We start from the raw sequence: 25030 nt of genomic DNA, 5'->3' as shown, positions 1-25030 counted from the left end.
ATAACTTATGTACAATGTATGTATATGAAGATTTAAGAGATGGTTCCTAAAGATGCCATAATCACATCCCATTGATCCCAGTCCATGTTAAGCGGGTCTGTCCATTGTTGCGGCTCTATGTGGCGAACAAGACTCGAAAAGTCGATAGGTTCCTGGATATAAGAGCCCACGCTGTTACTATCAACCAATGGTTGATCGATATTGGCACTGTGGTAATCTGGGAAGATGGAGCTGGCGTATTCGGAAACCGGAGCTGATTGTCCAGTCTCAACTGGCATTGCGCTAGCAGCGCTCATCACTCGGCTAGATCTGGTAGCCTTATCAGATCTAATGGGGCCGACAAGAGAAGGAATTGAACTTACAGCATGTGGCGGAGCATCGTTGCCGTTCGGGCACATAACCGGCTTTGTGTCTGTGAGGCTTCGAGTCGAGCATGGCATTCGTGAAGCAGTCGAACTACTTTCAAAGGGCAGGTATTTTCGGGCTCAAGGGAGACAATAAGGAACAGGACAAAGGCGGCGTGAAAAGCGTAGAACGCGCCTCGGCCACGGATATACCAGTGAAAGGGCGCAAAGTGGGGTAATTGTTGGAAATCGGCATGGAGTTCCAACACTCGCTGCGCGCTCTCGGTGCAGCATCTTTTTGACCATTCATGCTGGGTCAAACCAGAGGTTGCGTCATTCAGAATACCACTATGCAGCAACAAAACCAGGTGATGCGCCAGGCTAAGTAGCAAATTGAAATGAACAACTGATGGATCGGTTCCCACCAGTGCAGCATACTTCTGCTCCAGTGGATCGAGCTCAGTACGTATGACCGCATCTAGTCGGCGCCGAATGGCCAGGTCATCTGGCCGTGCTAGAAGTACGGGATCACATATTTCGGATGATACGCGAAAGAGACGGAATTTCCAAATTAGATATGAGACAGGCGTCATCTTCGCAGAGTTCTCTATTGGTTGCTGTCGTCCATGAACGATGTCTTCATCCCAAACCCCCGCGGGGGGCCGAACGCGCGACGAAGATACAGTCTGGTTCATATCGAATCCTGTCATCGATGTGTTTTGATTACAGAGCAGCGTGATAAGGGCTAGCCAGCAGCGACGCCGCTCTTCGGCAACAACAATGTCCAAATCAAACGCAGCCGGATCAACATGACAACCAACCGAGATTGCCAGATGATACGCCAGCCCCAGAAGAGTCCAGGAATGTCCAAGGCTATGCTGGATACCATAAATGAGGATGAGAAGCGTTTGCAGTGTTGTTATATTGTGCCGCCAGAGATAGTGATCTGCCTCAAGGCATTTCATCGCAGCGGTGTAATACCGTCCAGATAGATCGGTAACTCGGTCCCAGGGGGTAGTTTTGCGACTCAAAGTCTCAAGAAGACGACTATTATGGCCTAGTGCAAGCACAGCAGTCCCTAAAATGGTAAACAGTAAAGCAAGCCATTCCAAGGGTGCCTGATCTGGATCCCGAGAGAACCGATCGTACTGCTCGTGAAATGAAGTGCTATGTAAGACAGGGTAAATCTTGGTTTTCTTCTGTCAGTATTTTAAGACTTCCATACAGAGGTAGGAAACTCACTGGCGCTAACGATTGAAAGTAAAGATTTTTCAACTTGTCACAGTACTCAATTGGGGGAAGTTTTGCCAATAAATTGGCTCGGTTTTCAGTCTCGTGCTCGCCAAATGGAAATGGCCCACTTGGGGTATCCGTAACAGCACTTTCTCGATCAGGAAATGGAACACCCTGAGATTCTCGGTGCACCAAGCGCCAGCTGGAAGAAAATGGAAGAAATCGCACATGTCCAGAGGCCGATGGGATGAGCGTGCCTGTCGCAAAGGCTGGTAATTGTCTCTCTGAATCTTCCAGAGATTGAGTGGGTTCGGGTGCCCGGGGGGATGATCGTGTTCTGTCTATCCCATGGTCTGCGCGCAATAGTCGTTCGAGATGTTCAATGCGAGATAGAAGGTGAATATTGGTGTCGTTTATTGTCAGGCGATCGGGCTGGGGTTCAAAAAGCCGAGAAGTGTCCCTCACAGCCCTAGAAGACGCATCATCTTGAATCCGAGGTCGTTTATTGACGGAAGGCTGTGGTTGATGTGACGGTCTATCAGAACTATAGACGCAGCGCTCGGCGGGAATACCACGCCGCACGCAAGTACTGCAAGGTGGCGCATCGCGGGAACAGCGGATCTTGCGAACGCGGCACGCCTCACATGAAGCCGGGATACGGCGACGTGATCGGCTAGGAGACGGCCCGACATTAGTAGTTGAGCTCATTGTGTTAGGATGGAGATAGGCGAGAGTTGCGCGTGGAAGATGGCGGAGTTAAGATGTCGCGGAGCGGAGATGGCGGATTTCATGTGAACACCCCCGCCATTTGTTTTGGACTTTTGAATGGTGAGAGGATCTTGATGATATCACATCACTGCCAGTTAATTCTGTCACTTATTATACTTTGATAGGACACTTCAAATTCTTCCTTCAAATTCACCCCTTGATATCGTCCAACTATGCCACACATTATTCTTCTGGGAACGCTTGATACCAAGCATGAAGAAGTATTATATCTATACAACCAGTTGAAGAAGACTGCTTCTCGCTTCTCTCATCCACTTCAAATCACACTCATTGATTGCGGTCGTCAACCGATCGCTGACGATGCCATCGCAATCACCCATACCGATTTGATGACCAAATATGCAGGCGACAACACAGAAATTTCGAAATTATCACGAGGCGAAGCAATCGAATTTTTGATCGCTTGTGTCGAAAGCTGCGTGAGAGATCTGTTAAAAACAAATGACATCCACGGTATAATAGGCACAGGTGGCAGTGGTGGCACGAGTCTGATCTCCGCGGTGATGAGGGCAGCAGCACCAATCGGGTTGCCCAAGTTGATCGCCAGCACAGTTGCATCCGGAAACACAGGACCAATCGTTGGAGAATGCGACATTACCTTGATGTACTCTGTTGTCGATATTGCTGGAACCAATCAACTCTTGCGGGATATACTTGACAATGCTGCTGGCGCTATCTTTGGTATGGCTTCGGCGTATGAGCACCGCCTCGAGGACCAAAAGGCATCGGGTGCCCTTCAAAAATCATCTGGGCGCAAGACACGGGTTGGAATCACCATGTTTGGCGTGACTACCGCGTGCGTCGATTGCATACGAAACCACTTAGAAACGCAATATCCCGTGGAGGTGTACGTGTTTCATGCAACTGGCCATGGCGGCAAAGCAATGGAGCGTTTGGTTGAGGAAGACCGCCTAGACGCAATACTGGATATCACGACCACCGAGATATGTGATCTGGTCGCAGGCGGTACCATGAGTTGCGACACTGATCGGCTCGAAATGATGCTGAAGAAGGGCATTCCGACTATCATTTCTGTTGGAGCCACAGACATGGTCAACTTTGGTCCAATGGATACTGTACCACTTCAGTACCAGAAGCGCAAGCTTCTAGTTCACAACCCCACTGTAACCCTGATGAGAACGTCCTCCGATGAGTGTCAAAAAGTTGGAGAATTCATCGTCCAGAAAGTGTGCCAGTTTTCCCGGGATCCAGCGAAAGTGGAGGTTTGGCTTCCTCGTGGTGGAGTCAGTCTTTTGGCAACCTCGGGGTCAGAATTTGAGGATCAACAAGCTGATGCGATCCTTGCGAATACTGTGCAGCTTGGGCTGAAAGAAAGTAAGACGCGTGTGGTATCGGATGATCGTGATATCAACGACAGTGGGTTTGCCATTGACATTGCGGACCGCCTAATGGCTTTGATACCTTTGATGAAACAGTAGATGGTTTGCCATTAAATAGGTAAAGGACCAATATGTTCTGAGATGATCTCGATCGTCTGAGTTAACTATTTCGAGATACTATACCTATGTGCTACTGCTAGATTTCAAAGAGATTACCTCTGTTTTTATGCTGTTCAGACTCTGCTTTAAAAGGGTGATTCTTAATTAAAGCGAGTTTAGTTGTATATATCATTAAGTGATCACGTTCTTACAACTAAGAGCTGTCGATCCCTTTGGTCGCAACATTGCTTGATAAAGCAAACCCGTTTGGTGGAGCTGGGATAAGAGGGAGGTGGTAAAATCCAAGAAGAACCACTATCTCTGCCTATTCATCCATATCTTGCCCGAGAAAATCTCATTTATCCATTTCAAGAGCTCATGATTTCGGCACTCGGTCACTCTCGGCAATCAAACGCGGAGATCTGAATCGAAATTGCGGGGAATCAATATCACAAATTCAAACAAAGAGACTAGAGAACCTCGATTAAATGGGTAGAAAACAAAGCAGTAATTCTGGCTGCAATAAAAATTGACATGGAAATCCCCAAATTTCGCAATCTGTCCATCGAGAGGCGCGGCAATGTATTCGTTCTTACCATGCAGAAGCCACCGGAGAACCGGCTGAATTCATGGTACTGTCAGGAGATGATCAGGGCATATCGAACTATAGAGAAAATTCTGGGCTCCGACTCTGAGGGAGCAGTCATCACAAGGGGCAGTGATGCAAAGTTCTGGTGCACAGTGCGTTCAACCCAACCTCGCACAGCGAGATAGACAAACACTGACAAACTATTCTAGGGACTCGAGCTAGATGAGGCAGACTCCAATCCATTTGCCAACACAGATGGATTTTATCCTGTCCGTATACCCCAAATACTGTTTTATCATAGTCACAAAAACGCTTCTGACAAGTGAAACAGCTCATCCATACAATTCTCGACTTCCCATTCCCAACAATCGCCCTACTAACCGGCCACACTTTTGGCGGTGCATGCCCACTCGCCTTGGCCCATGACTACCGAGTAATGAACTCGCGCCGTGGCTTCATCTCCATGCCACCAGTGAATCTGGGGTTGCACTTCGATGGAATCGGAGCTTTGCCTCGCCTCAAGCTGCGGCCACAGGTTGCGCGCAAAATGCTTCTGGAAGCACACAAGTGGACAGCACAGGAAGCATTGGAGGATGGGATTGTGGATGCTGTAGCGGAACCGGAGGATATGCTGAATGTTGCTTTAGAAATGGGACAGAAGTGGGCTCCCAAGGCGAAGATGGGGTGGGTAAAATGTGCAAATCGAGATACACGAAGTAACGCTAACGGTGCTGTAGGGTTTACGCTTTGCTTCGACAAGAGCTTTGGGGGGATGCTATCAAGAAGTTTCAGCGAATCAGTTATGTCCACAGCCGCATGACTTCGGCGCCGGCTAAGGCCAAGATTTGAGAGCAATGTCTATGAAAGAATGACAAGGAGCCATTATTCTCAGATGAAGGATATACTGGAACTTCAAAATTCAATTCTGTAACTTGTTTCGACAATTATATATGTTCTGAAAACCCTACAGCCTCGCCTGCTTCCGCTTGTTCCATACTTGAACTTCAGGCAGCTCTCGGTAGTTGGGTGGAAAGAATTGCGGCCCCAATATTTTCTTTTGTACTTTGCCAGTTCCCGATTTGGGTAGCTCACCCTGTATCACACGAAGGATAGTCGGCATTTTGTACCCATCTATCTTGCTCCGCAGGTCTCGTCTTAGCTTAGAAATTGTGAGATTCTCAAGTCTCGCCTTTTGATCTCGCTTGAGGCTGACAGTAGCAGCGACTCTTTGTCCAAACTCCTCATCTTCAACTCCAACAACCATCACCTCCGAGACATAGTCTAAGCCCAAGATCTCTCGCTCGATATCCAAAGCTGAAATTTTGTATCCACCCGACTTGATAATATCGATAGATGCACGACCGAGAATGAAGTAATACTTCCCATCCCGACGAGCAATATCGCCCGACTTGAAATAACCTTCGGAGTCATGTGCATCCGCAGTGGCTTTCTCGTCGAAAAGATACCTGGCAGTGAATACATGTCAGTGAAGCTACCATGTAGTCCTATAAAGAGACCAGACTTACTTGGAGAACATATAAGGACACTTCACCAAAAGCTGGCCATCCTCCGCGAGCTTAAGTGAAACCGCCTCAGCAACACGCCCAACACTATTTTGTGGGGATCCATCAGAGTCAAGATCAGTTTTGATAACCGCACCAAACTCAGTGGCTCCGTATCGAGTCAGGATCGGTTTGCTTCTGATTTCATGCCAAAACTGTTGGACAGGTCCCGGCAGTGCTGAAGTACCGCACAACATGGCCCTAATCTCGCGCGCTCCAGCAACATATTCTTCTCGGACTTCAGGCGTCTGATGAGCAATATTCTCTTCAAAGTACCGCATCATCCGCATGTATATGGTTGGGACAGCAGAGAAAAATGTTAAGCCTCCCTGTCGCCAACGCTCCCATGTCCAAGCCGAGTCGAAGCTTCCGCTTCGGAACTCAATACACGCGCCAGCTGTGAGAAACGGGAGAAAAGTCAATCCTACACCGGAGGCGTGGTGTACTGGAAGAACGTGGAGTACAGTATCTTTATCCGTGATCTTGTAATGCTCGGCATCGGCTTCCCCACTACCGGCTATATAACTGCGGCGCTGGACAGCACCCTTGGGAGGACCTGTCGTGCCGGAAGTAAAGATGACCAACGCAGCTCCATTCATATCCGGGACCAAGTCAGATGAGATAGTCGCTTCGCCTGCCGGGAGAAGCGTGGGCCGAAGATACGATGCAATTGGAGATATGCAGGGGATATGCACTGCCCTACTATCGCTCATAAAGCGTATCACTGACTGCGCTGTTTGTTCGCTTGTAGTGCTTGCTACCAAAGCCACACATTTTGCTTTTGATAGAAAATATGACGCTTCCTCTGCTGGAATTGTGGCAGCTGCAGTTGTCAGTAATGCGCATCTGCCCTTCGGGATTGATGCTCACCCATAGGAACCACTGCCGCGCCGATTGCAAGGATGGCAATGAACCCGACGGTATATTCATACCCTCCTGGGGCAAGTAATCCGATATATACTTCCTTGTCAGCAGCAAGGTTCTGTCGAGCTTCATCACTCAGCGAGTTTCCCAACACCTTGCGAAAAGACAAGACATCCGAAAGAAGGTGTTGATAAGTTTTTTCAAAGCCGGTGTTCAAGTCTCGAATCGCGATGGGTGAAGGATTGCGTTGTGCATATCGCAAAAGTCGATGAAAGAATGGCAGATTTGGTAGAACATTATCTCCGGCGTGAGCTGGTATGAACTTGATGCGGTCTCCGATTGTCATTGTAGAACGTAGCTACTTGTTATTTCTGGGTGGGCAATCTGACCATCTTATTCTAGTCATTCCATTCGTCTGTATACAGTCCCTCACAGGTATCGGAAATCTTACACCTATTTAATGAGCCAATGATCCATTGCTATGCCCTGTTTGTTCGGCTACATCCCCCCACGATCTCTGTTTACCCCGCGGGGATGATCTTCTGCCGAAATTCGGCACTCGGTGATTTAAAGAGTGTGAAAATGAGCCTAGGTTAATTAATGAGGGGGTTCTTTTATGATGGTCATTATTATGAGCCCATAAACGGGATGTAGAGTCTCAATTCCGACCAGTTCGCGCCGTTTTGACAATGCCTGATTTCACCGACAATCTTCGCCCAAGCCAGCCTGATGGGCCAACTACGTTAGCACGAGAGCGTGGCAAATCAGATGTCTCAACTACTGAACTGGGACAGCATCTACTGGGAAGCAATGACTTTCTAGAGCGACAAGCCCGCATTTTGTCAATCGTACAACAGGAACCACTTCTCTCCAAAACCAAGCAGCAGAACCTATCCCGAGTAGAGCGCTTCAAACTGGGACTTGCCAGAGCAAAGCTTTTGCGCCGGTTGGCTGACAAGCATAAATGGAGCAACGATGACTCCAAAATGGCAGAGTACCTGGTTGACGATGTGTCGCCGTATTTTCTACACATGGAAATGTTCATTACTACCATCCGCGAACAAGCAAGCGAACAGCAACGCGCATACTGGCTGCCTCTGATCGAGTCTTGGAAGATAATTGGGGCTTATGCACAGACTGAGCTGGGACATGGTAGTAATGTCCGCGGCCTGGAGCTTGAGGCACAATGGGACAGTCGGACTCGGGATTTCATCTTACACAGCCCGACTCTCACGGCGAGTAAATGGTGGAATGGCAGTCTAGGCCGCATTGCCAATCATGCTATTGTTGTTGCGCAATTGATGCTTCCGAAGAACGGGTCAACAGACCAGCTTGTTTCACATGGTCCCCATCCATTTATTGTGCAAGTTCGGGATATGGAGACGCACCAGCCTTTAGATGGTGTCATTGTAGGAGATATTGGGCCAAAGTATGGATATATTACCATGGACAATGGATACATGCTGTTTGATCATTTCAGGTATGATAATTGTATTTCCATCCCGGGGCTTAAATTTGCTAAAATGACGGCCAGAATCCCATATTCTGCTATGCTATCCAGATACGCTAGCGTGGACCCCGATACAGGAGCTTACAGAAAGCCAGAACAGCCAGCATTGGTTTATGGCTCTCTAACCTACGTGCGAGCAAACATCGTGCACCATGCGAGACTTGTTCTCGCGCGAGCAGTCACTGTGGCAGTACGCTACACTGCAGTGAGACGACAATTCCAGGACCGAGACGGCGACAAGAAAGGACCTGAGATGTCCGTGCTTGATTATCCGACTGTGCAAATCAGGATCCTGCCTCTCCTTGCAGCGACATTTGCACTGCACTACACGGGTCTTGCCATGCGGACAGTGTATGAGCGTACACGGCGAGATGTCGAAAAAGGAGACTTCAATTCTTTGGCCCATATGCACAGCATGTCCTCTGGTCTTAAGAGTCTGTGCACCATGCTTGCTGCGGATGGCATTGAAACGTGTCGACGCGCGATGGGTGGACACGGATTCGGTGGTGGCAGTGGTTTGATCCAACTAAACTGTGACTATCTTTCTAAGCCGACTGTGGAGGGTGACAATTGGATGATCACGCAGCAGGTTGCAGCGTATTTGATCAAGAAAATGACTGCTGCAGCGGAATCACCCGATACTGTGGCTAAAGATAAAACCGATGCGCTGTTCACGGAATTTATTCGCGGAAAGAACAATTCCCAATCAGGCACGGAAGGATATGACATTTTGAACGATGATCGGAATATTGTTAGGAGCTTTGAGCTTCGAGCCACTGCTTTGGTATGGGGCAAAATATATATCTTGACACATCAAAATAGATCGATCTGGGCTGACAGTTGAAAGGCATACAATGCATATGAGGAAAGAGTTGTCAAGAAGAGAAGCTGGAACAGCCTTCTCGTCCAGCTCCATAAATTGAGTCGAGGCAAGCCATCCCAAAACGATACAGGGTGATACCTATACTAACCCGCGATAAACTGGCAGCACAATCTCAATCGATCATAGTCGCGACCTTTTTCCAGGCTCTATCCCTTGACAAGACCCTTCCAGTCGCCACCAAGGCTATTATGTGGGACTTGTACCGCCTGTTTGCATTGAACACCATGGAAAACGAAGGCTATGAGTGTAAGCTGGTAATCCTCCCCTTTGAAAACTTCACCATTGACAAGAAGATTGAAGTTTTCCGGTGCCATGCCGTGTCCCAAGCGGATCTCGATGTCCTCCCAAGCCGGGTTCAAGAACTCATGTCACATATTCGTCCACACGCCGTGAAGTTAGTAGATTCATGGATGATTCCGGATTATTTATTGGATAGGTAGGTGGCAGGAAACATCATGAGCGACACAAACTGACTGGCTGCAATTTATTATAGTGCGCTGGGTCGGTATGACGGCCACGTATATGAAGATCTGTTCAATCGGGCGCATCGACTGAACCCGTTAAATGAGATAACATTCAATCCAAATTATTGGGAGGATGAGATAGTTAAGGGGACAGGGGACAATGGGTCAGGTCTTTGGTCTAAGTTGTAGATGCGTCTTGCAAGTTCCTCCAGCAATGCGATGGGTTCTGTTTTGTCGCTGTAATTCACGTAGTAATGAATCCGTGAATACCCATGAATATTGACCTTGCAGATGATATCCTGAATACACATGTAATCATGTGTGGACAGGGAGAGAAGGAAGGAGAGAGAAAGCCAGAAAGAGCGTTCTCAGTGCATAGGATACTATTCCCAAATTGGAAACAGCACATGACACATCCAGATCTCACAATTTCTATCGTTCAATTGTTTCGCTCGCTCGCTCGCTTACTTCGGCGAAGAGCCGACAAAGGAATCTTACTCCACCGGAGTTTTGCCATTGAATTACAACAGGGTTATTCCGTGCCGTCAGTGGCAAACGCCTCTTTGAGCTTGACTGGACTTGACTGGATCCACCCCTTCGAGTTGCATCCCGCAAAGCCTCCGGGACAGGGGCTCGGATGTTTCCCCTCACTATTTCCACTTTCCAGCCTCCGCTTTGTCCAACACAGCCTCGCTGCATCCAATGGCTGACCTGCATTTTGATCACCGCGGATAAATTTTCACAGAGCTTTACCCCGGCTTCCGTATCCCCCTAGCGTCAAGCCATGCGGAGGTAGGTTAGCGTAATTTGGGGAATGTGTTTATAGGAGCTTATAAAATGCCTGCACCCCTCGGTTGGGTCCGATCTTTTGTTTGCCCGGCCCGGATCACGCTTCGTCTCCTTCTCATCTTCTCCTTTTTGTTTCTCTCAGTTACCACTCTTCTGGGAATCAAAATGCATCTCAAGTCTTACGTCACCGCTGCCCTTTATGGACTGCCTGTTCTGACATCCGCTGCGCCATCGGCTTCTTCCTCGCAGGCTGCAGCTCCTTCGTCGTCGGCTAGCTCAGATACTGACCACTTCAAAACTTACACCATCAAGGCGGAAAATATCACCGCCAAGCTGATTCCGTATGGTGCGCGTCTCACCTCCTTGCTAGTCCCAGATCGCGACGGCAAGGTGCAAGATGTGGTCGTCGGATATGATGACCCAAAAGAGTACCTGCATGACAGTGAAACCAATCGCACTTTCTTCGGTGCGGTTGTCGGTCGCTATGCCAATCGCATTAAGAACGGCACTTTCACCGTTGATGGGAACACCTACCACGTTCCTGAGAATGAGAACGGTGGTAAGGACACTCTCCACGGTGGCTTCATCGGCTATGATATGCGCAACTGGACTGTGACTGCGCATAGCGACTCCGCTATCACTTTCAGCTTGCTTGACCAAGCCTTTGAGGACTTCCCCGGCGATGTTGTCACCCATGCTACTTTCAGTGTGTCTACCAAGAAGAGCCCTGGGAACCCCAAGGGCCTTCCCCAATTGACTTCCAAGATCGTGGCGCTCTCTCTCACGGAGAAAACCCCAATCATGATGGCTAATCACATCTACTGGAACTTGAACGCGTTTAAGGAATCCACTGTGCTCAACGATACAACCCTGCAGCTGCCCCTCTCCCAAAGATACATTGGAGGCGACAGCATTCTCATTCCAAATGGCACCATCTTGGACGTCGATAACACCTTCTCGGGCGCTTTGGACTTCACCAGTCCCAAGCTCATCGGCGAAGACATTAAGAAGACCACCGGCCTGTGCGGCGGCGGCTGCACTGGTTACGACACCTGCTTCCTCGTTGATCGCCCATCTACTAATTCCGCCGACTCAATGACCACCGCCCTCCGTGCATCATCCAGCACCACGGGCATCACCCTCGAGGTCGCAACCAACCAGGCCGCCCTCCAGATCTACACTTGCAATGGACAGAACGGCAGCATCGCGACCAAGGAGTCGCAGGCCAAGCGCAACAAGGCGAACGGCGGTGACGCCGGTGCTACCCACGTCAACAAGTACGGTTGCTTTGTCATTGAGACCGAGGACTGGATTGATGGCATCAATAATCCCGAATGGGGCCGTCGTGATTATCAGGTCTTTGGCCCCGATGATGGCCCTGCTGTCAATATCGCCACATATCAGTTCGGCAATCTTTAGATACCATAATCCTTACAATGCTCTCTTTGCATTGCAATTAATCAAATCTCTGCGTGGAACTTGGCACGCACATATCATTTGAAACTTTTCTTTTATAAATACATGTTTCTGAGCAAGCTTAACCTGGTTCCACTATTTAATTGTGACAAGCCCACGATTTTTTTCTTGATTCCAAGCAACTGAGACCTTTGTAAAGCACGTGAGAGCTGTTCTTAACATGCACGTACATATCTTGTCTGTATGTTTGTAGATTTCCAACAGGTCCGCAGGTGTACTACTTTCCTTTCCTAAATGACTTCAATTCCCCACTTAGCTATATTTGTCCACGGCTAATTGGGTTCATCTTCGTTCCTTTATCATATTCTGTCTTATCATCCTAGCCTTTTGGTGACAAGTCTAAAGGATCATTGTTCATTTCGAATATCATTATCTTCACTACCTCTTCAAAAGAAAAGCACAACCAAGACAAGAAAAAAGAATAAATGAATTATTTTTTCTATATCTCTACACGTTCAAGGTCATGATACTTCTCATGAGATGCATCATCACCCTATGATAAAGTTTATCAAGTCTCGTCAAGTCTGATTGATTGCCATCCACTCTTATCGATTCCCATCAAGTCAGATCAATCCTCATTAGATAGGCTCACTCCGGCACAAGACTCCTCCGCGAGGGCCCGGCTACCCAGCTAGTGGAGCGTTGGTCCCGTCACTTACCTCTGCCCTAACTTCTCATCTCGCTTCCTCGGAAGGAGGTGGGCAAGCTTGCTCTGGGTCGATCGCTGGATCCCCCACGCTGTCGTCGGGCAACCTAAGTCTGTCCATAGTGTGCATATTGTGCCCATGACGATCAAATGCTTTGATGGATATGGCAATGTTTGCTTTGTGCATTCACATGGTTGGCTTATGAATGTTTGTCACGCTTCCATAGCTATAGATAGAGAGCTTTTCTTCTCGGAGATCCCATAATACCATTTTCTTCATCATCATTCTTCTTATCCACTATTCTACACATATCCAAAGGAAGCTTGAAGAGAGGGTCCAATCTTAAGTTACTTAAGTTACCCCTGCCAGCGCCTCAAAATAAAATTTTCAGTGATTTTGACGAGGCCTTCTTCAATCAACACGAGTTCATCTGGGGTGCCTGGATGACCCTTTCCGATAGGAATGATCATTGGCCCCGTGGTGGTAATATTGGCGGGTAGACCGTACTGCCCACTGTGATTTTCTTTATCGAACTTGATTAAACCACGACCCCAAATCACCGACTCAAAAGCCTGGTCCTGATCAGGTCGTCTGAACGCCTTATACACTACCCAGCTGATGTGACTTTGGTTTTGTGGCGCATGTAAACAAATTACTGCATTGATCTCCCCTTTAGAATACCGGATATAATCGTCTCCACGGCTTCTTAAATCTTCGACTGATTGCGAAATTCCAATCTCAAAGACGATATGCGGAAATAATGGCAGCCTTTTTTCACCTACCATTGAATAGAGTGCCAGGTCGGGCTCGACAGTGCACCCGTTTTCAAGTTTAAAATCGCCTCCGTTAAGAAGCATCCAGTCGTCATCGTTCATTCCGACCTTTGTCATTTGCTGTGTCAAATATCTAAAGATCACTCCCTGGGCAGCAAAGAGAGCACGGATTGGCATCTTGAGGATGAGTTGTTGTTTATCTAGCGCATACTCAAATATTCGAATCTTTTCTCGCTCTATTATAGCTTCGTGATGACGTAGGAAGTCATGCTCGACTTTTGAAAATACTAATAAATCGAATCCGGCCTGCTCGGCGCAAGGCTTTTGGTTATTAAAGATATTCAAAAAGTTTTCTAGTTCATTATAGACAAAATGGATCGCCATGATATAGAACTTTAATTTCTTCACAAGTTGTTGGGTAAAATATGCAAAGGAAAAATTGCGAATTCCAATCTTGTTGGACTTATGTACCGGTGACTCCACGATGATGTAAACTTGCGCTCATTACTGTCGGCCCACTCTGAATATTCCGCACTTCGCACTGTACACTGGGTCACTTGTGAACAAGTGGAAGAGTTGTATTTCTTTGGCCTAAAAGCCAAAGCACTACGTACGAGAGCACGGAGGAAATCAATGTAGATATTGATACTGAGGATGGTTGAGAGGAGAAAAAAGAGAGCCAGCTAACATGGCAAATATGCCCAACAGGACAGGCAAGAGAACCATGCAAAGAGTATTGTCCATGTAACTTTTTTGTTTGGCTCTCCGTCTTCCTCATCACACTGTTGGGCAAGTTTTTTGTTGCGCTCTACCTGTAACCTCGGTCATTTCCGGAATTCAAGTACATACATTTCCCACCGACAGGGAGGGAGCTCTCCATAAATCCAAATCCACTTCACCCTCCTGCCTTTCCTTGGTTTTCTGGAGACTATGAATATGTTTGAAAATAAGCCCAATATGTCACATAAACATATTGAAGGTTCGATTTCTGGTGACATATGCGTTGAGATGCCCTTCATGATCTTGCAGATGTCACCTCTAGCAACTTTAAGCGCCTTCTCTGGTTGCCTTTTTATTGAAATAATTTGCCGTCCTTCGATATCTTTTGGCACGCTGGTGAGGCTGACTCCAAACCTTCACAGTTGATAATATACACCATGTACACTCCGATATATAATCTTTGGTTTCATCCATTAAGAAAATACCCAGGTCCAGAGTTATATGCAGCAACGCGCGTGCCGTACACGTTTAGTCTCTTGCGAGGTACTATAACTCAACGAACGCAACGGATGCACCGAAAATACGGTCACGTTGTCCGCATTGCTCCTGATACCCTCTCTTACACGTGTAGTGAGGCTTGGAACGGTAAGTGTCCGTAAGATAGGTAAAGATACCTTTACTAATCATGAACGATCTTCAAGATATATACAGATTGAAAAAAGGCAGCATGCGCGACAATTTTTCGAAGGACCCGAAGTACTATATCAGGTCTGATCGGGATACAAGCAACATTGTAAGAGTGACTGGATGCTAAGGTGACTTGACACAGCAGGACAGCTGATTGTTTTCTCAGTCTAACGCAAATGATCACGACCACTCTCGACTGCGCCGAGCTCAAGCGCATGGCTTCTCCTTGAAAGCGTTGTCTTTGCAAGAGTCCTTCGTGCAAAAATATGTTGAACAGGTCATCTCTCGCTTAGGTGAAGAAGTAGTATCCACTGCCAGAGGTGCTATCAATGTGGTCAGATGATTCAATTATGTCACTACAGCTGGCATTTGGCGAAAGCTTTGGCGGACTTGAAAACAATGAGATGCACCCGTAGCTCGGAAATATGTTTGAGACTGTGAAAATATATTCATTTTCCCGAGAACTGTCGCGCTATCCCAAATGGGTGGCACATATCACAAAGATGTTGATATCCTCTAGAAGACAGCAGGTACAGTCAAATAAGACGGTCGAATTTGGTGCAGAACAGGCACAGAAAAGGATGAAGCGTGGGATCGAGCGACCGGACTTCATGTCTTACCTTTTACGACACAATCGTAAGCAAAGGTCAATTATCAATCTAAAGGATGTCAGGTCCTTTTTTGACGTCTGTATTCTAGACTATCTGAAGCTGAGATCGCTGCCTCGTCAATCACCTGGATTATCGCGGGAAGCGAAACTAGTTAGTGACAATCTCGATCTACATTCAAGATGACTTATACTAACCAGCAGAGAGACAGCCACCACTCTACTGTCTGACTTGACCTATCTGCTTCTTAAGAACCCCAGGACATTGCAAACAACCACTTCGGTCATACGGGACGATTTTCCCGATCCGGCAGGGTTGACTTTCCAAGAGCTCCAAAGACATGAATATATCAATGCAATTCTTTCAGAAACTCTCCGACTCTACCCTCCGGTTGCAGATAGTCTGTTCCGTGTATCACCGACCCAAGGTGGCATTGTTGCCGGTGACTTCGTTCCTCCAGGAACGAGTGTCACAGTCCATTTGTTTCCTGCTTTCCGTTCCCCATTAAAATTCCGACGAACGGATGAATTCCTCCCTGAGCGGCGGATGAAAGATCGCCTAGTGGAGTTTTGGTCGGATAACTGGAGCGTATTCCAGCCTTTTAGTATCGAGCAAGGAATTGTTTAGCCAAAAGTAAGTACACATTTCCTCCTGCATTGTCCGTGTCCTACTTTTGATGTCCCATATTGGCCAAATGTGTCGTTTGAAGACAGAAAAAAAGAACGAAAAAGTCTAATCCTCTTATAAGTTTGGCATGGGCCGAGATGCGTGTGATCTTTGCCAAACTTCTCTGGCATTTCGACCGAGAGGAGCTTTTTCTGGATAGTACAAACTGGATTGAGAACAAAAGATACACATGCTCTGGGAAAAAGGAGATCTGGATATTAGAATGAGCAAACGACATTGAATAGGTCAACGTGGTATCCAGCCTGGATGTTCGGACATGCCTTCATTCTCTGTATTTACAACATGCAAGTGCGCTCTCGTCATAAGATTGCCTGCAGTGAAGGCCAATAAACATGTGTCTGAACTATAGATAGGGCAATTATAGTCAAAATGGTAGATTAGCTGACCAGGATTGATAAAGAAGCATCAATTTTCTTCCATGAGCTTCAAACCGGGAACATGAAACATCCACCGAAGATTATTTTACTGTTCGTAAATTCGGTCAGAACTATCATATCAGCATTGAAAAAATCAGGCTGTAAGTAGAAAATTGGCAATGTACTCTGTCTGTTCCTTGAAGCCAATGTTGGTGTGACAGCAGCTAGGGAAATAGAGCATTGATTAATCTGATTAGGTTGGTGTAGCGGGGAAAAACAGCAGGAGATCGAAGGAAAACCAGAGTAGAGAGAGAGAAAAAGGAGGGATAATGAAGGAAGACAGAGAAGAAATAGATATACTAGCTATCAAAAGAAAAGGCCTGACGCCCAAGACTTCCATCACATGAGTCCATAACAAGGTGCAGGCCATCGTTCTATATTGACCTTGATCAACCTATTTCTTAACTTATTGAGAAAAGTGATGTTGACTTCAGATATTTTGTCATTAGTATCAAATCATGTTACTTGGTTGTATTGTCATTAGAGACAACGACACCTTTAGTCAGAGAACGAGTTTGAGATCTAAGCCGGGAAATGACCGCATACCTCACAGCTTCTTCCGGAACTGTGAAAGCAGCTGAAAGAGCCGCCGGGTGCTACACGAGACCGCTGATGAGAAACGCCAGAGATGGCCATCGAAGCCCGAGGCAGCCTAAGAGACAATATGGAGGAGATATCACGATTTTTAAACGAGACCAAGACAATTTATGTTATACATCAAAGCAATTCGATTAGGTAGCTGTGTGGTGAGTTTTTTTATGGTAATCTCGTTTGCTTGGTTTCATTTCTGTTCCATGATATATCCCATGGTCCAAGTAGCTTGCTTTTCTTGCCTTTTCTCAACATCCACATCTTGATCTTTCGTGTGGTGTCGTACGAAGTACTTTGGGTTTAGCCCAAAGAGACCTTAAACATGAGATGTTCCATTTTTTCCATTCAGGGGCAATTGGTGTTTCAACAAAATGCAGAAGGAACTGCCTTCATTCGTGTTCGTTTCGCAGTCGACCCATCCGTACTCGCGTTTTTCGAAAACTGTGGATCAAATACAAATCCACCTAAGTCGCTGGACTGTACCTAGACCCATGCTAGTAAGCTAATAATATCCATGGCGGACACAAACTTCTCGCAAAATATTAAAAGAGCCATGCGAAAAATTCTACATAAGATTAGGAGAAGCTTGACTCCACGGATCCATTCAGAATAAAAATTTCATCTTCAACTCTTGCCAGTATTGCTTAGCCAGGCCAAAATGCAGGACAATGCGACTTCAACCCATTCCGAGGATGAAGTGATATTCGCGTTCTATCGCTATTACCCCAGCATGGGCGGTGCCGTTCTTTTCACACTACTTTTCATCGGCACGACTTTCTACCACATGTTCCAGTTGTTCAGAACCCGGGCATGGTATTTCGTTCCCTTCGTGATAGGAGGAACTTGTATGTTTAAATATGCTCTCCCCCTCTATCTTTATGTTAATATAAGTAGTTGAGATCTTCGGATACATCGGGCGTGCCTTGTCAAGCAAACAGAGTCCAGACTGGACGCTTGGTCCCTACATAGTGCAGACACTATTTCTGCTCCTCGCCCCAGCTCTCCTGGCAGCCTCAATTTACATGTTGCTCGGCCGGATTATCTTAGTTCTACAGGCAGATTCGCATGCAATATTGAAAAAGAAGTGGCTTACCAAGATTTTCGTTGCTGGTGATGTGATGTCGTTTCTTCTGCAAGGCGCGGGTATGTATCACCCGGACAATTGAATGTCAGAGGCCATCAAAATCAGATCATTTATGCTGACTTCATGTCAAGGTGGCGGCATTCAGAGTAGTGGGAGCCTTGACGGTATGAAGACCGGCGAGCATATCATTATTGTCGGCCTTTTTGTCCAAATCATCTTTTTTAGCTTCTTCATCGTCGTCACTGTGCTCTTTGACTTGAAGTTACGCAAATACCCTATCCCACGCTGCTTTGATAAGGGGGTCCCCTGGCGTAGACAACTCAATATACTGTACACGACAAGTGTATTGATCATGGTCCGCTCGGTCTTTCGACTTATGGAATACATACAAGGCAACGATGGCTTTCTTCTGCGTCATGAGCTTTTCTTATATATCTTTGACTCACTGCTCATTTTTATTGCCATGGTTGTCTTCAATGTCGCCCATCCCCATGAAATTACTCGACTTTTGAACACTGTCCCGGACCGCGAGTTGACTAGCATTCGAGATGAGCATGTTGTAAAGCCAGGTGGAGTCTATAATGGCGTGTGATGACCAGTCTCACACGTTCTTCTCTGCCTTGTCCGCATCACTTTCTACCGGAGTTCATCCGACAACTCACTTCTGTCTACTTATCTCTCCAGTTGCGAGTCTGCCATTTTTATCCGCTGTCTGTTTCATTCTTCTTGCATAGACTCTTTCAGTTGACAAACAGTCATCAAGACGCTTTTTGGAAAAAAAAGATTTCATACGCAGCTTTCTTCCAATCGCCTATCCATGTTGTCTTTTCTTTTCTGTCTGCTTTCTCATTGTCCTTCTATATCTGTCGTGTCGCCCAAACCTCACGTTTAATGTCTTGTCTGGCTTATGGGAGCGTTATATATTCCTCTCTTCCACCCAAAAAACAAACAAGACGAGCAAATGCACTTGAATCTCTTGTCTCTGAACAATGAAAACATTTGTGGTCCAAAACACCGTCGCTGTTTTTCGCTGGTGATATGCCTGCCTTGTATTTTTCACAATGTAGTGTGCATTAAATAAGAGGGACTCTCGTCAGCACTCACACCTTTTAAGAAAAGTGGACCTATGAACCTTGGCGGAGCATAATGATATAGAACTACCACCGGCAAAAATGTCTCCATTTGCGTTTGGTTGTGTGCGATAAACAGAGTGTTGACTGTGCTTTGATTTTTATCACTTCTCTCCCTTCCCCTTTTCTATGATTCGCTCATCCCTATCGCCTGATTTCCGTATCTTACATGTCTCTCTTCATCTCCTCGAACCATCATCTATCGTAGTGCCCAGCTAAGCTCCCAGCTTTCCAAAGTGCTCCAATCCCTAAGAAGGAACGAGATCTCCATTGTCAATCTCCTGTGCAAGGCCGGTATATCTCCACCTTGAGATGTACGACTTTGTTGATCCCTTTCCATTATTATTAGTGGCATAGACACCCACCAAAGAGCCTAGAAACTGCAAGTTAGCTTGAAAAAATATTCAATATGTGGAAGTAGGATATGCATACCAGTGAAAGGACCAGCTCCACCACTCACGATGGTGGCCGGAGCTTGCCCGAGCCTCAAAGCATCCCACGGGCGTGACATTGGAGCAGCGAAGAATGTATAGTGTGTTTCACTCTCTGCGCGGATCATCAAGCGAATGGGATGATGCAGCCAAGATTTTGGAACGGGTGTAACAGAGGGTATTGGTACTCTCTTCGCATTGCTCTGGATACCGCTGGCAAGGAAGCGGAAATGAAGCGCCAGTGGTGAGTGTGTGCCGTTGGTGCCATTTCCTGGCATCATCACAAGGCCAAGGTTGATGTTTTGAACTTGATTGAGAAAAACTGTGACTCCAACTTCCTCATCCTGGGCTGTCGGCGCAAAGGATACGTCGACACTATACTGAAACAATGTATCGGTCTGTCGACGCATAATGAGGGTGAACTCGTTACCATCGTACCCGGCCGTATAATTTTCGTGTCCAGCCGTGATGCTTGCAGATGACGACCTCAGCTGCAATGTGCCTGGATGACCCGGTGGCGATATGATATAGGAGTTCATATTAGGCCACCTCCAGAAAGCGAAGTTGCGGGGGATGGTGGAATTGGGCTCGAAATCAACAACATCCGGGTCACTGACAAACGGACCATCTCCAGGGATATTGTGCGAAGGTGGAAGATACCATCCATTTTGGATACCACGAACTGGAGCGAAAGAAGGCCAATCTCCTGTCTTCCAAATTACAGGGCTCAACGCCATTTCTCGGCCCATCGGGTAGGTCTGTCCATCTGGACCTGAGCGCCAGGTCAAAGCGCAAGACCACCAATTGCCATTTGCGTCGTGAAACAGATCTGCATGTCCAACATTCTGGAAGTACTCCGAGGTACCTCGGTTTGTCAAAACAGGGTTGTTCTCGTAGCCTTGATACGGTCCCCAGATATGCTCTGCTCGAGCCATCGAGACCGAGTGATTGAGTCCGGAGCCGCCTTCGGCTGTTAGAAGATAGTAAAAGCCGTCCTTTTTGTATAAATGAGGCCCTTCTAGGAAGTGTCCAGTGCTGCCATTCCAGATCCGGCTCGGTTCCCCTAGGGCACCAGATGTGACGTCCAACGTCTGGAGATTGGTCCCAGCAGTTGCAACGTACGCTTGACCGTCGTCGTCCCAGAATAGATCTGGGTCAATGGAAGAGGGTTGATACTGGACTGGAATATTCCAACGATCATCGCTAAAGGGGTCTGTCGTGCTGAAGATCAATCCCGTGACCTTGTTGAAAATGTTGTTTTTGTAGATGACATTGACGTAAAAGGTTCCCTGGTGGTATCTAAGGGTCGGTGCCCAGATACCGTCGGTCTGGGCGAGAGATTGGTTGTAGTCTGGGTATTGGCTCTTGCGCGAAAGGGCGTGACTCGCCAGTTTCCAATTTGTGAGATCCTTGCTGGCATAGATTGGGATTCCAGGTGTCAGGAGAAATGTTGAAGAGGCACAGAAGGTGGTATTGTCTTTTTCAGGGACAAACACACAGCTGGGGTCACTGTGCCATCCAGGTATTGCAGGATTGTGGCGTATCTGAGTCTGGGGGGGCAGGCTAGAAGCCATGTTAGCTACTGCAAGCAGACCAAGCAGAGCTATAAGCGAGTATGTCATGTTTGTATGGTTCTATAAGAGCTGTCTGCATAGGTAAAAAGATTGAATCAAGGCAGATGAGACGGATTCGTGCAAACTTAAATACGATATGTATATATTTCGTCCCACAAATATGGACCAAAATATATCGTGAATGCGAAGTGCCATGAACGGCTGTGTTCGTATTCCTCTGGATAAGAATACGGGTGGGTCCACAGCCTTAATTCCGGACCTCAATTGTTAGCGCTTTGGCAGACCCACCTTTTACCGAGACGATATTCGTATAGACAAGTCTATGTTTAAAAGTCTGATGGACCCAAAATTAGGCTACACAGTATTGCCAATGTATCGAAGCTAGTAGCATTTGAGATGCATCTTCCACATGTCTCTCTCCTTCCATACGATCTTTTGAAGAACCTCTTTGTGTATTCCTACCTAGGTAGTTAGGTGTTCTTGCAGCCAGGTCTATGAGGCCAGTCAATTTACAGTGTTGACTCTGCTGATATAGAGATACTCGGCTGATCATATAAATTCTTTTCTCCAACAGTACGTACGTTCCCTCGGGTTTCCAAGGGGCCTTGACTTGCCACCAGAGCTTATATCCATCAGCTCATCCAGGGGTGAATCCTCACTTCTCCCGTGAAGATCTTTCTTCCTTATTCAATTTTCCTTTCACAATTTGCGGGACCTAGCAAGGAGATCTGATTTTCCCCCTTTTTTCCTTTCCTGTTGGTTCCCTCATGGCTTCATCATGCATACACTTAGAGTAGTCAGTGATATTGACGTCTCATGTACAGTGAAGAGATCTTGCAATATCAAAGGACTGAGCATCAATAATAAAGTCTTCTGTCAAATTACCTAGGCAGCTCCAGGGTTCTGTTGTCAGAGTAGGCAGAGGCCCAGAATAGAGACCCGTTTTTGGGTGTGGGTCTCTGGTTTCTGCCGGTCGCCCTACAAGCGTCCTTTTCGCCGCATTCTACTTAGCCTGACATAGTTGCCAAACATGGTGGCAATCCTCTATTCCCTCCAAAGACCCCCAGCATCCGAACAATGGACGCGCAAATGGCAGATTGTGTGGCCTCAGACGCCGCTGCAAACGAACAACGCATTATGAGAAGACATCGCGCCCGCCACACCAAATCGCGCAATGGCTGCTACAATTGCAAATTGCGCCGTGTCAAAGTATGGCCACCAAGCCCCTTTGAACCTTTTTTGAGCACCAGATGCTGAGCTCTCCAAGTGTGACGAACTTCAACCCGCCTGCGGCACATGCTCTTCCAGAGGCGAACCCTGCTCTTACCCCCGCCCACGCGCCCCTTCGAAGAAACCCCCCAGATCAAGAAAAGAAAAGCCCGGTGATGACGGCGTATCCCCGATACCGGATTATTTGACGCCCTCTGATGAACGTCCACCGCTTGGTGCGATTGAGCTCTCAGTGGCAAACGCGACATTACCAGCGATTTTCTGGAATCAACCTCACGATAGGCCGAGGAGCCTGGACATGGATGATTTGAAACTTCTCCAATTTTTTCATTTACACACTGCGAGCCAAATGTCATTACAATCGAGGAGAGTCACGGTCTGGCAGCGCATTATCCCCGAATTTGCAACTATGAATCGCTACCTGATGCACCTGCTTTTAGCTCTGGGCGGCATTCACATGATCACACAACAAGTTGAGTCCAGCAGCAATGGGGGATTTGAAAACTCAGATACGGTTGATCTAGCGACCATCGAGGAACACCACCAAAGAGGGTTAGAGGGTTTCAGGGAAGCAGTGTCTTGCATCTCTCCGGCCAATGCTGATAGTGTTCTTGCGGGCTCTCTGCTTCTTGTTGGATTCGCATTTGCATCTCTTAAGGTTCAGAAGCTGAATGCGGTTACCGAGGGGCCCGAAGAGATTCAATGGGCCTCAAAAAGCTCTTCAACAATCGATTTCCTACGTCTCAACTGGTTATACCTTAACCGAGGTGTGTCATCTGTCATAGGGGACAAATGGAATGTTTTGAAAGCCAGCCGGCTTCGGCAGATGGTGGTCTTTCCACATAGCGAAGAATATTGGAATAATTTAGAATTCGATGCGCGATCATCTCGACTGTCTCGTTGCTCGTCCCGGTTATTGAAATTTGCTGAAGGTGCTGGTCAAGCAGTCGCCAACATCAAGGCTTCCTTAAATGCGCTGGAGGCCCATAAGGATGACTTATCCAACTGCTCGGGTACGCCGACGTCTCAATCTTCACCGTCAATGACTTCAGACTGGGTTTTGGACGCGAATTTGGAGGCCTTAGGGATTCTGGACAAGAGTTACTCACGCATTCTCGCCGTATTACGATGCGCAGCGACCCAGAATCCTGTTGACACGGAAATCCAGATGGACTTTGAAGAAGCTGCGATTTTGGCCTGGCCAGTCTTACTTCCAAGTCCATTCTTGTCGTCCCTCCAGGGGAGTGAACACAACTTTCTTCATGGCCACTCACTCGTCCTGCTTGCTCATTTCTACTTGGTCAACACGCTAGTTGATTCATGGTATTTGAGAGGCTCTTTTGAAAGAGAGATAGCCAAAGTGAACGCGCTTATCGGTGCACTGAATGACAACCTACTCTCAACATTCATGCTATGGCCCAACGAGGTCGTGGCAATGTCACCGTAATCCACTTAATGAAACGGGATCTTGATCATCGGCGAAGTATTTTGTTTACTCGACAACCGAAGTCTACTGAATGTGTATTCAAACGAGTGGAAGATATTGCGTGCCACATCAGCTCAATAGCCCCAACATGCAAGGCAAAACTCAAAATTTAGGCCATGTTGACCATCCCTTCTTCAATCACTTACCTGATCACCTGCTTTAGGATCCCATCCACATTGATACAAAGTTCAGTTTCCAGATCATCACCACACCATCATTATCACTAGTCTCCACGAAGAAGAAACTTTCAAGGCGGCTAGATGATACTGTTGGTCTTATCGATTGAACCATTGAAACTAGTGAGATACTGCATTTTATGCCGAGTAATAGCTCATGTACCCAAATCAGCGTGGGTGAGGCTTTACGCTCGGCATATGTCTCATCATCATGTGATGTAGTAGATATCTTGTCGGGCCTCTAAACAGAAAAGTACAAATAGCAGGGCGCATGATCATATCGGCACTTGAACCAGGTGTTATCCGTGGACGGTTAGAGCTGCTCAATAAAGATTTGAGCTAACATTGATGCCTCGGCTTGATGAGCTCCGCCTCACATAAATAGGGGTTCAAGCTCGGCAAAAGACGGAGAATCCGAATACGGGTGGGTCAGATTCCAGAATTTGCCAGATTTCAGACTTTATCTGGTATATCTAGTACCTTGGATACGACGTGCAAAATGTGAGGCAAAACCCCTGTCAATTCAACCGCGCCAGCGGGCTCGGTAGATAGTAATGATTCAACTCTTTCTCTTATTTAACACGACAAAGTTTGAATAATTTTCTTTCTTCTCTGGTCTCGACCACCCCTCTGCCTAAGTATATTTAGCCACCTAAGTAGTGGGTTGACTCACTTCCATCGCCTATTCACCATGGTATCTTCTCGTCTGGAGATGTGGCAGGAATGTGCTGTCAACCTCGCACCCTATAGAGTGACTATTGTGACCGAGAGCGTTGTATAAAGACAATGCTAGTGGGTAATGTTTCTTTGCTTCATGTAACAGGCTTGGCATTCTAATATGCTAGCAC

General features: G+C 47.0%; 11 protein-coding genes across 11 annotated transcripts; 7 read left to right on the top strand and 4 right to left on the bottom strand.

The window, feature by feature from the left end:
- Positions 1 to 32: 32 nt before the first annotated feature.
- On the bottom strand, positions 33 to 2285 carry N7529_009077 (Zn(II)2Cys6 transcription factor; the record flags this gene model as incomplete). Its single annotated transcript, XM_057244604.1, has 3 exons — positions 33 to 303; positions 363 to 1543; positions 1587 to 2285. 3 exons carry the CDS (start codon positions 2283 to 2285, stop codon positions 33 to 35), a joined length of 2151 nt encoding a protein of 716 aa, XP_057096142.1.
- A 233-nt stretch (positions 2286 to 2518) lies between these two features.
- On the top strand, positions 2519 to 3805 carry N7529_009076 (Tm-1-like ATP-binding domain-containing protein; the record flags this gene model as incomplete). The annotated part of the gene is made up of 1 exon (XM_057244603.1): positions 2519 to 3805. One exon carries the CDS (start codon positions 2519 to 2521, stop codon positions 3803 to 3805), a length of 1287 nt encoding a protein of 428 aa, XP_057096141.1.
- A 534-nt stretch (positions 3806 to 4339) lies between these two features.
- N7529_009075 (enoyl-CoA hydratase/isomerase family protein) lies at positions 4340 to 5243 on the top strand (the record flags this gene model as incomplete). Its single annotated transcript, XM_057244602.1, has 4 exons — positions 4340 to 4546; positions 4604 to 4663; positions 4726 to 5078; positions 5132 to 5243. The coding sequence occupies 4 exons, from the start codon at positions 4340 to 4342 to the stop codon at positions 5241 to 5243; spliced, it is 732 nt and encodes a 243-aa protein (XP_057096140.1).
- A 115-nt stretch (positions 5244 to 5358) lies between these two features.
- Positions 5359 to 7166, bottom strand: N7529_009074 (AMP-dependent synthetase/ligase; the record flags this gene model as incomplete). Its single annotated transcript, XM_057244601.1, has 3 exons — positions 5359 to 5860; positions 5921 to 6779; positions 6827 to 7166. The coding sequence occupies 3 exons, from the start codon at positions 7164 to 7166 to the stop codon at positions 5359 to 5361; spliced, it is 1701 nt and encodes a 566-aa protein (XP_057096139.1).
- Positions 7167 to 7509: 343 nt separating this feature from the next.
- N7529_009073 (uncharacterized protein) lies at positions 7510 to 9866 on the top strand (the record flags this gene model as incomplete). Its single annotated transcript, XM_057244600.1, has 5 exons — positions 7510 to 8300; positions 8355 to 9114; positions 9178 to 9253; positions 9340 to 9649; positions 9707 to 9866. The coding sequence occupies 5 exons, from the start codon at positions 7510 to 7512 to the stop codon at positions 9864 to 9866; spliced, it is 2097 nt and encodes a 698-aa protein (XP_057096138.1).
- A 765-nt stretch (positions 9867 to 10631) lies between these two features.
- On the top strand, positions 10632 to 11885 carry N7529_009072 (aldose epimerase family protein; the record flags this gene model as incomplete). The annotated part of the gene is made up of 1 exon (XM_057244599.1): positions 10632 to 11885. The coding sequence occupies one exon, from the start codon at positions 10632 to 10634 to the stop codon at positions 11883 to 11885; it is 1254 nt and encodes a 417-aa protein (XP_057096137.1).
- A 1060-nt stretch (positions 11886 to 12945) lies between these two features.
- N7529_009071 (uncharacterized protein) lies at positions 12946 to 13539 on the bottom strand (the record flags this gene model as incomplete). Its single annotated transcript, XM_057244598.1, has 1 exon — positions 12946 to 13539. The coding sequence occupies one exon, from the start codon at positions 13537 to 13539 to the stop codon at positions 12946 to 12948; it is 594 nt and encodes a 197-aa protein (XP_057096136.1).
- A 1112-nt stretch (positions 13540 to 14651) lies between these two features.
- On the top strand, positions 14652 to 15112 carry N7529_009070 (uncharacterized protein; the record flags this gene model as incomplete). The annotated part of the gene is made up of 3 exons (XM_057244597.1): positions 14652 to 14727; positions 14805 to 14875; positions 14936 to 15112. The coding sequence occupies 3 exons, from the start codon at positions 14652 to 14654 to the stop codon at positions 15110 to 15112; spliced, it is 324 nt and encodes a 107-aa protein (XP_057096135.1).
- A 2617-nt stretch (positions 15113 to 17729) lies between these two features.
- Positions 17730 to 18747, top strand: N7529_009069 (RTA1 domain-containing protein; the record flags this gene model as incomplete). Its single annotated transcript, XM_057244596.1, has 3 exons — positions 17730 to 17916; positions 17966 to 18214; positions 18287 to 18747. The coding sequence occupies 3 exons, from the start codon at positions 17730 to 17732 to the stop codon at positions 18745 to 18747; spliced, it is 897 nt and encodes a 298-aa protein (XP_057096134.1).
- A 786-nt stretch (positions 18748 to 19533) lies between these two features.
- N7529_009068 (glycosyl hydrolase) lies at positions 19534 to 21338 on the bottom strand (the record flags this gene model as incomplete). Its single annotated transcript, XM_057244595.1, has 2 exons — positions 19534 to 19658; positions 19718 to 21338. The coding sequence occupies 2 exons, from the start codon at positions 21336 to 21338 to the stop codon at positions 19534 to 19536; spliced, it is 1746 nt and encodes a 581-aa protein (XP_057096133.1).
- Positions 21339 to 22367: 1029 nt separating this feature from the next.
- N7529_009067 (Zn(II)2Cys6 transcription factor domain-containing protein) lies at positions 22368 to 23967 on the top strand (the record flags this gene model as incomplete). Its single annotated transcript, XM_057244594.1, has 2 exons — positions 22368 to 22499; positions 22558 to 23967. The coding sequence occupies 2 exons, from the start codon at positions 22368 to 22370 to the stop codon at positions 23965 to 23967; spliced, it is 1542 nt and encodes a 513-aa protein (XP_057096132.1).
- Between the last annotated feature and the right edge of the window lie 1063 nt (positions 23968 to 25030).

This window comes from Penicillium soppii (genome assembly GCF_028829465.1).
Source record: "Penicillium soppii strain IBT 18220 chromosome Unknown utg000006l, whole genome shotgun sequence".
NCBI lineage: Eukaryota > Fungi > Ascomycota > Eurotiomycetes > Eurotiales > Aspergillaceae > Penicillium > Penicillium soppii.
This window is presented reverse-complemented; position numbering and strand designations above follow the sequence as displayed.